We start from the raw sequence: 10,670 nt of genomic DNA on the forward strand, positions 1-10,670 counted from the left end.
TTTAATTTTAATAAAAAATAAAAGTAAAATAAAAGTCTTTTTATTTTGAAACAAGGTCTCGCTCTGTCACCCAGGCTGGAGTGCAGTGGCACAATCACTGGCTCATTGCAGCCTTGACTGAGCTCAAGGATCTTCCTGAGTCAGCCTCCTCAGTAGCTGGGGCCACAGGCATGCACACCATCGCACCTGGTTAGTTAAGAAAAAAAAATTTTTTTTTTTTTTTGTAGAGATGGGGTCTCACTATGTTGCCCAGGCTGGTTTCACACTCCTGTGCTCAAGTGATCCTCCCAAAGTGATGGGATTATAGGCATGAGCCACCACACCTGGCCCTACTTTCAACATAATACTATACTACTATAGGCACAATCTTTCCAAGGAGCTAATCTGATGTTATCTCTGCTAAGGTTAAAAACATTTATTGCCGTCAGGTGCGGTGGCTTGAGCCTGTAATCTCAGCACTTTGGGAGGCCGAGGCGGGTGGATCACCTGAGGTCAGGAGTTCGAGACCACCAGTCAACATGGTGAAATCCCGTCTCTACTAATACAAAAATTAGCCAGGCATGGGGGCATGTGCCTGTAGTCCCAGCTACTGGGGAGGCTGAGGCAGGAGAATCGCTTGAACCTGGGAGGTGGAGGTTGCAGTGAGCCAAGATCATGCCAATGCACCCCAGCCTGGGCGACAAGAGTGAAACTCCATCTCAACAAACAAAACAAAACAAAATACTTTCAAATGCCTCCACTAGTGTGAAGGATAGAAAAATTGAGTGTCTACTGTGTCATTTCCAGGTTACTCTAATCTGCCTTTGTTTACCTCACTGGACCAATCCTTGGTTCTTCTTACTCTACTGGTGGGTCACTCTCCACCTTCTCCCCTCAGGGGCCCTCGAGTAGTTGGAGGCACTCCACACTGGCACTGCAACCTGGTTTGACCAAATCCCACCCACACTTCGCAGCTCAGCTGAGTCATCTCTTCCTCCCAAAAGCTTCCTTGATCACAGTCCCTTCCACATTTGGACCCAGGGAACAAATCTGTATCATAGAACTCAACCCTACTCTTGTCTGTTTCACACACTACCACTGTGAATACTTAACACTGAGCATACCCGGCGCTAAGACACTTCGGGCACTTAAAATTAAGTGCTTTACACAGATCGCCTTCTTTAAACTCACAACAAACCTGAGGTAGGTAACATTCTTCAGATGGGAAAGCTGAGGCCCAACGAAGTTACACAGTGCCAGGATGGGAACTCAGGCCATCTGGCTGAAGGGTCTGAGCTCTTACCTTCTATAGCATCTTGCTGCTCAAAGGATTCTATACATGACCAGGGGCTTCCTGAGAGTACAACAGTGAATGCTTACTAGATGCTTGCTGAGAGAATGATCAGAACACTTACTGCCTGAGAAGCCACCAGTCACATAGAAAATAGGTTGGAAACTTGACTTCTAGTACTGTCCATTGAGTAATGCTGGTTTAACAGATGATCCCTAGAGTGTCCTTCCAGCAAAACAAATTAGCAAAAACAAAATCCCCTTTCTTTCCCCAGAAATGTCCTTCACAGGTGCTGATATATTGCTTGCAAAGCCAAAAACCAGTCACTGAGTAGTTAAGTGAGGCCTTTACCTAGTTTCACAGTGACAGAAGCTCACATAAGCTCACATTTAGAGGCAGGAGCAACAAAACTATTCCAAGATACACTAATCTAATCTGTTGATGACAAAGAAAAATACTCAAAACAACCCCATCTTTTAATTTTCTAGCTTAAAACTGATTTTTAAGGCAGGAAGGATTTACGATTCATTAAAAAATTAGCATGTATTCCATTTAACGCAAAACTTAGGACTACAGGGAACCTAGAAGGTATCTGGCAAAAAGGAAATCATAATAGCTAACATTTAGCCATTTTCATATACATCATTCTTTTTCTGGGTACCTTTAAAAAGGTCGTTTTTTGGGAGGCTGAGGCGGGAGGATTGCTTGAGCCCAGACCTGGGCAACATAGAGACACCCTGTCTCTTTGAAAAAAAAAATTCCACGTTTAAGTTATTCCTTATCATTGCATTTTATAGATGAGGAAACTACAGTTCAGAGAGGTTACGCAGATGGCTACATGGTTTCCATTCTAGGTCTACTGTCACCAAGCTCTATCCACTACATTATGCTGTTCCAAAGTTTAAAGATGTGGCCAGATGCATTTAACCTACTAAGCACAAAACTCCCTTTCCTACTCCCACTTCCAAGTAGAGATGTGATCAGGAACTGGGGAACAGCCTCCGTGTCCTCTCCTACATCCCCAACTCAGGTGTTGGCACACTTGAATCGCTTAATGTAAGACATGCTCCGCCCTTACTGTTCCTCTCAGCACAGCTCCCACCTGCTTGTTAGCAGGAGTCACCATTCCGAGATTGCAATCTGCAAGGTCAGTTTAGGTACAGTAATTTAAGACAGACACCGCATGGGACTGGCACTCACCTTCTGATCCCAGAACCACAAAGACTGCGAGATCCGCATTACAACGACTTTCACAACTGATGGGAGAAGTGCATGTAGCGTTCCTGCACTCCACTTCCGCTAAGTCTAAAATGACACCACTGTTTCTAACCATCCACTCACTTCGGACCAACGCCTTATCGAATACATTTTCAAAAGCCTGGCAGCTTCGCGAGCTGGATGGTGAACCCGTCCCACGCCATGGGCGCACCAACCTTACCTTGCTGTCATGAGGCTAAGAGCCCCGAGAGACACTTTGCAGGTCGGCACTCTCCTGCAGCAGCTAGTCTAACTCTGGATCCCCCGTGTCACATGCGGAGATCGACTCCACACCCACCCACGCACGATCACCATGTGCAAAGTTGAATCCCGACTTCGCCGCAAAGACATTTCCTTTTCCCCTACGTGCAAAGGAGCTGTGGAGCCGTGCTCCCTGCCTGGCTGTCGGGAACTGGGATACCTTCCCCGCGGGCGCCCGCCACCTCCTCCCCGAGCCCGGCATCCAACCCGCAGGACCCACCCCTGCGCAGGAACGCGACGCCCGTCCAGGTGTAGCCGCCGACTGCAGGCCACGCCGCCGGCCGCAGCCCGCGACTCGGGAGGCCGAGGGCGGAGGCGCGGCCGCCGCGCCCGCGCAGAGCCGCTCACCGCCCCCCCGCCCCGCCTCCCGCGCCCCACCCCCACCGCCCGCCGGCGGGAGCCAAGGCGCGCCCAGCCGAGGCCCCACCGCCACGGCCCCCGCCCGCCCGCGCGCGCGCGCCTCGCGACCCTCCCGGCCCTCCCCGCCCGTGCGCCCGGCACTCACTGAACATCCCAGGCGGCTCCGGCTCCCCCCGCCGCCGCCGCCTCCGGGATCGGGTTGCTTCCGCCTCCGTCGTCTCTGCCGCAGGGTCTCGCTCCTATGGTCGGCTCAGCTGGGCCCCCGCGCCCCGCGCCCCGCCGCCCCCGCCGCCGCTCTGGGCGGCCGCTCCATGACTGACTGACACGGAGCGGGCCGCGGGCTGGGCCGCTCGGGCCTCCAACGCGCAACCGTCTCCTCCAATGGGCGAGGCGCCTCGGCGCTCGGCTGGCGACGCCTGGCGTGCGTGCCGCCCCTCCCCGCTGCGCCGCCGGCGTCGGGCGGAAGGAGCGCGGGGCCAGGTCCCACGTGGTGGGGCTGCGGGACCGGGACAGCAGCCGCCGCCGCTGCCGCCGTCCTCCGCCGTCTGCCCGGAGCTGTCTCGAGGTCGGCCCCCTACAGGGCCCGGGTCCCGAGGTGAGTCCCCACCCGCGGTGAGCCCCTACCTGCGGCCAGGTTCCGATGTGAGTCCCCCACCCGGGGCTGGTCCTGAGGAGAGCTCCCCACCTGAGGCCGGGCCCGGGATGGGGGTACCCCAACCCTGCCCAGTTCGGGTGCCACCAGCAGACTCTGGGCGAGAGCCGACTGGGCACGCTCCATTCGCGAAGGCAAACTCCCTCCTGGCATCTAGCTGCTCTCCCCTGGTTCTTGTTGCTTGGTCTCTTTCTGCTGGGCAGGGAGTGCTGGCAGGGCTGTGCTGTCCGCCCTGGACTTCGCATTGCCCGGTAAGGGCGGTTGCAGGCCCGGAGAGCCGAACTCTGGCGGAGCTGGGGAGAGCATCTCGGTTGTTTTTGCTAGCCAGTTCAGCAAACACCTGTTATGCACTTTGTAGCTGTCGCGGTGGCGGTCTATGGTATTGAACTTAGAAGTCAGGCATCGTTGAATTCGTTTTGGACATTTTGACAAAATAGGAAAACTAACAGCACTTGATGGTTCTTGTCCTCTGCAGTAGAGTGAAGGATAATTTAATTTCTAAAATGAAAACGTCTTAACGTTCCTTTTCTCTATAACTTTTAGGAAACTCAGCCAAGTTTACCCAGTTTTATAGTAACTGTAGGTGTTTGGTATGTTTGCTGTCCCCTAGACTTCACGGTTTTTTGTTTTCTATTTTTAATCTTTTCCTTGTGCAAGTATCTCTTGTATCTTTTTTGAAGTGTGTATGTGCGTTGTAAATTTATACGTGACTGAATAAAAGTCTTAGCGGAAGGTTACTGTTGCAGCTGAAATAACAGTATTCCTTTGGGGATTTCTTTTTCACTTGGAGACATATTACTTTCTCCAGATATTGCTTATGTATCTTTTCCTCTTTCAATTTGAAACCATGTATGAATGACTCTTTCCACAAGTAATGTAAACAGTGATATTGGCCTTGTTGAATTCCTGCACACTCACCTTTGTGGAAGTGATGTTTGATCACAGCTGGAATACATATAGTCCATCTTCTGTGTGTGCAGTCCATCTTTTTCTTGCTTTTGTCTGAACTTTCCCCAGAAAATTCATGGAGTCAAGCATCTTGTATGTGGATTTACCCCGACAAATCTGTTGATTCATTAAAAACTTTTAAAAGAATACATATTAGGTAAACGATAAGATGCAATATTGTTGGCTTTCTGGTGCCTCCTCAGTCTGACCTTGTTATAGTATTTTTTTTCCCATTGTTTTTAAATTGTAGATAAAGCCTAGCCATGGCTGCTGTTTATTCTGGCATTTCCCTAAAGCTTAAAAGCAAGACAACCTCCTGGGAAGATAAACTAAAACTAGCTCACTTTGCTTGGATTTCTCACCAGTGCTTTCTTCCAAATAAAGAACAAGTAAGTTTAATGTGAATTTCATATTTTTACAGTCTGTCAAGATAATTATCACTTGTATAATTTGGGTATTGACAATTGGTTAAAATAAAAAAAAAGAGAAAAAGTTGGGGAGGGAACTTTGTTGGAAGTTAAATGTAATGACAATGAAAAAAGTCATTACATCAGTCAGGTACTTCATTAATACATTTTTTTTTTTTCTGTTAAAAAACCTCATTTAGGTCGGGGGCAGTGGCTCATGCCTGTAATCTCTATTTTGAGAGGCCAAAGCAGGAAGATCGCTTGAGGCCAGGAGTTCTAGACCAGACTGGACAACATAATAAGATCCCATCTCTTAAAAAATATGTATAAATATATATGTATATAAATTAGTCAGACATGGTAGCATCTGCCTGTAGTCCCCACTACTTGGGAGGCTGAGGTGGGAGCATCCCTTAAGCCCATAGTTTGAGCTATGACTGTGCCACTTTCACTCCCAGCTTGGGCGATAGAGCAAGACCTTGTCTCTTTAAAATAAATAAATGAACCCACTGAATTTAGCATTTCTTTTGTTTGGAGACATCATATTACAAGTTAAGTATATGCATTAATGAACACATTGGTAATTAAGTTACAGAAGTTAGGTTCTAAAAGTCCATTGATAGCTGCATTTGCTTATAAATCCAAAGTGATGTTTCATAATCGGTTGGTGGTGCTTTGTTAAAAATCCTCACGATTGGATAAATTGAAGGTTGGGAAGTAGAGAAATGTTAGTATTTGTATAAAGTCATTTTAGAAATAGGCTAGGTACCAAGAAAGGCATTGCATTTTGCTAGAATTTCTCAGGCTTTTTAGGCTAAAAAATAGTTGGCATGATAAACACCAGGATGACAAGCTCATGAAATTGGATTAATACACATCCAGTTCCTGTTGTCAAAGAAGACAGCACAGAATGCGTCCAAGGTGGATGATGTGTAAAGTGATGATGAGGTATGGTGCGGAGAGCAGTGGTCATATCCAGTGCCTTCTACACCTGGCTGCACGTGGGAGTCATCTTGGCAGCATGGCCATCACCTGGCAAGTCTGCCCAGGGTGAAACAAAGGGGAGGCTCTAGCAGCCAATTGGATCAAAGTTTCTGCCGTTGTTATACTGAGAGATTTTATTCCTTCTGGCATTTGTCACTGTTCGTACTGTTATTGACAGTTCTGGAATCATGAGCTGAGGCCTCACCACCTTTCTTCAATGTTTTGTGAATAAGGAAACATGACACAGTAATGGAACCTGTATAGGCACAGTCCTCCTTTTCATAAAACACTTGTGTGATTTCATATCAACTGTGTCTGTCTCCCGGATGACGTATAATATTAATAATATTAGAGGTTAAGCTGCAGGCAATGTGGGGGAAGCCAGGACACAAATCCCAGACTTTCTACTCTTACTTGCTTTTTTACTTTGTGTGTCTGATACATTCTGTGGTCATTCTGAGCAGTCTTTTGTGTTTCTAACTTTTAAAACAGAGATACAGCAGGCTTGGTTCCACATCACCAAAATAGATCACAATATTGTGAGTCACACAAAGTTTTTTGTTTCCTAGTGCATGTAAAATTTGTTTATACTGTACTGTAGTTTATTAAGAATGCAATAGCAGTATGCCTAAAAAATGTACATACCTTAATTTTAAAATATTGCCCTAAAATGCTACTAGTTATTGGTTATCTGAGCCTTCAGGGAGTCATCATCCTGGAGGGTCTTGCCTTAATGTTGATGATCTGGGTGGTGATTGCTGAAGGTTAGGGTGACCGGCAACTTCTAAAATAAGACAACAGTGAAGTGTGCTGCATTGATGGAGCTTTTCCTTTCATGAAAGACACAGCATTTTACCCACAGTGGAACTTCTTTCTAAATTGGACTTCTTCTCAAAACCTGCCACTGCTTTATCAACTAAGTTTAAGTTCTATTCTCAATCCTTTGTTGTCATTTCAGCAATGTTCACAGCATCTTCACCAGGAGTAGATTCCATCTCAAGAAACCACTTTCTTTGCTCATCTCTAAGAAACTATCCGTTCAAGTTTTGTTAGTCCCGTCTTCAGGCTCCACTTCTAATTCTAGCTCCCAGGCTGTTTCCATTATATATGCAGTTGCTTCCTCCACTTCAGTCTCAAGCCCGTCAAAGTCATCCATGAGGATTGGAATCAGCTTCTTCCAAAATCCTGTTAATGTTGATATTTTGACCTCTTCCCATGATTCATGAATATTTTTACTGGCATCTAGAGTGGTGATTCTTTCCAGAAGATCTTCAGTTTGACTTTCTCCACATCCATCAGATAAATCATTATGGCACCTATAGCATTAGGAAATGTGTTTCTTAAATAATAAGACTTGAAAGTCAAAAGTACTCCTTGATCCATGGGTTGCAGAATGCATGTTGTGTTAGCAATCATGAAAACAACATTCATCTCCTTGTCCATCTCTGTCAGAGCTCTTGGTCACCCAAGAGCAGTAATCTTCTGATAGGAATCATTTTGTTCTGATCAGTCTCAATACGGGCTTAAAATCTTCAGTAAACCATGCTGTAAACGGACATGCTGTCATTCAGGCTTTGTTTTTCCATTGACAGAGCACGAGCTGAGTAGATTTAGCATAATTCTTAAGGCCCCTGGGATTTTGGGGATGGTAAGTGAGCTCTGGCTTCAACTTAAAGTTACCAGCTGCATTAGACCTTAATAAGAGAGTCAGCCTGTCCTTTGAAGCTTAGAAGCTAGGCGTTGACTTTCTTCTTTAGCTATGGAAGTCCTAGATGGTGGCCGGGCACAGTGGCTCATGCCTGTAATCCCAGCACTTTGGGAGGCAGAGGCAGGTGGATCACCTGAGGCCAGGAGTTTGAGACCAGCCTAGCCCACATGGCAAAAACCCATCTCTACTAAAAATACAAAAATAAAAAAATAAAAAAATAAAAAAAAATTAGCTGGGTGTGGCAGTGGGTGCCTATAATCCCAGCTATTCGGGAGGCTGAGGCAGGAGAATCAAACCTGGGAGGTGGAGGTTGCAGGGTACCGAGATTGCACCATTCCACTCCAGCCTGGGCGACAAGAGCGAAACTCCATCTCAAAAAAAAAAAAAAAAAAAAAAAAAAAAAAAAAAAAATCCTGGATGGCATCTTCCAATAGAAGACTGTTTCTTCTACACTGAAAATCTGTTGTTTAGTTTAGCCAACTTCGTCAATAATCTTAGCTAGACCTTCTAGATAACTTCACCTGGAACTTTTATGTTATGAAGATGGCTTCTTTCCCTAAACTTCATGAACCAACCTCTGCTAGCTTCTGACTTTTTTTTCTGCAGCTTCCTTACCTCTCTCAGCCTTCATAGAATTGAAGAGAGTTAGGGCCTTGCTCTGGATTAAGCTTTGGCTTAAGGGAATGTTGTGGCTGGTTTGATCTCCTATCCAGACCACTAAAACTTTCTCCATATCAGCAATAGGGTGTTTCACTTTGTATCATTTGGTGTTCACTGGAGTAACACTTTTACTTTCCTTCAAGAACTTTTCCTTTGCATTCACAATTTGGCTAATTGGCTCAAGAGGCTTGGTTTTGGTCTGTCTCACCTTTCAGCATGGCTTCCTTACTAAACTTTATTATTTTTAGCTTTGGATTTAAAGTAAGAGACATGCAGCTATTCCTTCCACTTGAACACCTGGAGGCCACTGTAGGGTTAATTGGCCTAATTGCAATATTATTGTGTCTCAAGGAATGGGAAGGCCAGAGGAGAAGGAGAGAGGGGAAAATAGCTGGTCAGGGTAATAGCATTTTGGTGGAGCAGTCAGAACACATAGAACATTTATTGATTAGGCTTGCTGACTTAGAAGGACACAGTTCATGGCACCCCAAAACATTTAGAATAGTAACATCAGTGATCACCGGTCACAGAGCACCGTAACAGATAGAATAAGAATGAAAAAGTTGGAAATACTGGGAAAATTACCAAAATGTGGCAGAGACACGAAGCAAGCGCATGCTGTTGGAATAAAGGATCTAATAGACTTGCTTGGCACAGAGTTGCCATAAACCTCCAATCTGTAAATGCAATATCTGTATCCACAAGGCACAATAAAATGAGGTATGCCTGTATAATGTCAGAAAAGGGGGTAAGACATGTTAGAGTTTCACCTGAAACTTTTAATTTGCCCTAACAAGACAAATTTGTTTTCCCGTTCTTATCCTTTAATAATAAACATTTTAAAATACCTGGACACTTAAGTAATATTACCAAAGGTAAGTTTTAAAAGAGAAGTTCGCCCCCATGGCAATTGCATTTGGTTATACCTGTAATGTCCCTATGATGTCTAACATCTTTCTCTCTTAGCAAATAAATTTATTGTCAGTATATGTTTCCTTCAAATTCAGGTATTACTTGACTGGGCAAGACAATCATTGGTTGCCTTTTATAAGAAAAAACTTGAGCTGAAGGAAGATATTGTTGAAAGGCTTTGGATCTACATAGATAACATTTTACATAGCAGAAAATTGCAGAATCTCCTCAAGAATGGAAAGACCATTAATCTTCAGATTTCCCTAGTCAAGGTAATTCACTCTTCTGTTGTCCTGTTATGTGTTGCATGCATCTCCATTGATTTCTTCTTCATGCTGGAAACTTGTTTTAGTGTCAGTTGTGTGATGATATAGAAAATATTAAGGTAGGGGAGAAGGATGTATTATTATTGGAATTATAATAATAACTATTGAATGTATCATATGCTGTAAGCGTTTTGTTATTTAATATTCAAAAAAAGCTTAGAACGATTTCATAAACAGGTCATTGATTACCTTTTTAATTGGAAAAGGTAGCTAGCAAATTATGCTTCTCTGATTTGTTTTTCTTCTTCTTTGCCTTTCTTTTGGCCTAGAGGGAGATCAAAGGCCAAAATTCGGACAGAAATTTCCTCAAAGGTCCCCCCCCCCACCCCCCACTATGGCCTTTGAGCCACAAGTGCCACTAGTGGCTTGGCCGGCAACCCGGGGCCTCCTCAGTTTTTGACTGAAAGTGATTTTGAAGTCTCGGATCAGAAGTAGGAACTTCATTGTCAAAACTGAGTATGTTTATATACCACGAGAAGTTACTACGATAAAAACTACTACTAATTAGCACTTAATGTGTGCTAGGCTCAAAGAAGTTTAACTTTCCTAAAGTCACATGGCTGGTTAGTGGCAGAGCTGGGATTTGAACCTCACTCTGCCTGAGTATAAAGCCTGGGCTGTGAAGCCATAACACTGCCTCACCCTCATGACTGTGCAGGCAGAGAGAAAATCGTTAGAGGCTAGTAACGGAGAGGAACGAAGGTTGAGCTGCCTGATGGCACATAAGGCTTAACAGTTCTTGAGATTATGTTCCAAACTGGGTCACTTTTAAAAATAATAAACCAGTGGTCACCAGAGTGGCTTGTTTCAAATGATCTTTTGGAATATGGGAAGAAAATCTTAGAATGTCTCCTTGTTTAAAAAGCCATAGTTAATTTTTATTTTTATGTATGCTTCATAATTATATAAAATGTTAGTGCTGTAG

At 44.8% G+C, this 10,670-nt stretch overlaps 2 protein-coding genes across 2 annotated transcripts in view; one reads left to right on the forward strand and one right to left on the reverse strand.

Moving 5' to 3' along the window:
* TAF5L (TATA-box binding protein associated factor 5 like) overlaps positions 1 to 3,501 on the reverse strand; it is a 33,088-nt gene extending 29,587 nt beyond the window's left edge. The window contains exon 1 of the mRNA XM_030935976.1: positions 3,294 to 3,501. The gene's annotated coding sequence lies outside the window, so the exon portion shown is untranslated. The remainder of the gene's footprint in view (positions 1 to 3,293) is intronic.
* Positions 3,502 to 3,588: 87 nt separating this feature from the next.
* URB2 (URB2 ribosome biogenesis homolog) overlaps positions 3,589 to 10,670 on the forward strand; it is a 33,328-nt gene continuing 26,246 nt past the window's right edge. The window contains 3 exon segments of the mRNA XM_010374035.2: positions 3,589 to 3,743; positions 4,999 to 5,137; positions 9,515 to 9,691. Coding sequence (XP_010372337.2) covers positions 5,012 to 5,137; positions 9,515 to 9,691 — 303 coding nt within the window. The 5' untranslated portion in view covers positions 3,589 to 3,743; positions 4,999 to 5,011.

Source organism: Rhinopithecus roxellana, chromosome 8 (genome assembly GCF_007565055.1).
Source record: "Rhinopithecus roxellana isolate Shanxi Qingling chromosome 8, ASM756505v1, whole genome shotgun sequence".
Taxonomy (NCBI): Eukaryota; Metazoa; Chordata; class Mammalia; order Primates; family Cercopithecidae; genus Rhinopithecus; species Rhinopithecus roxellana.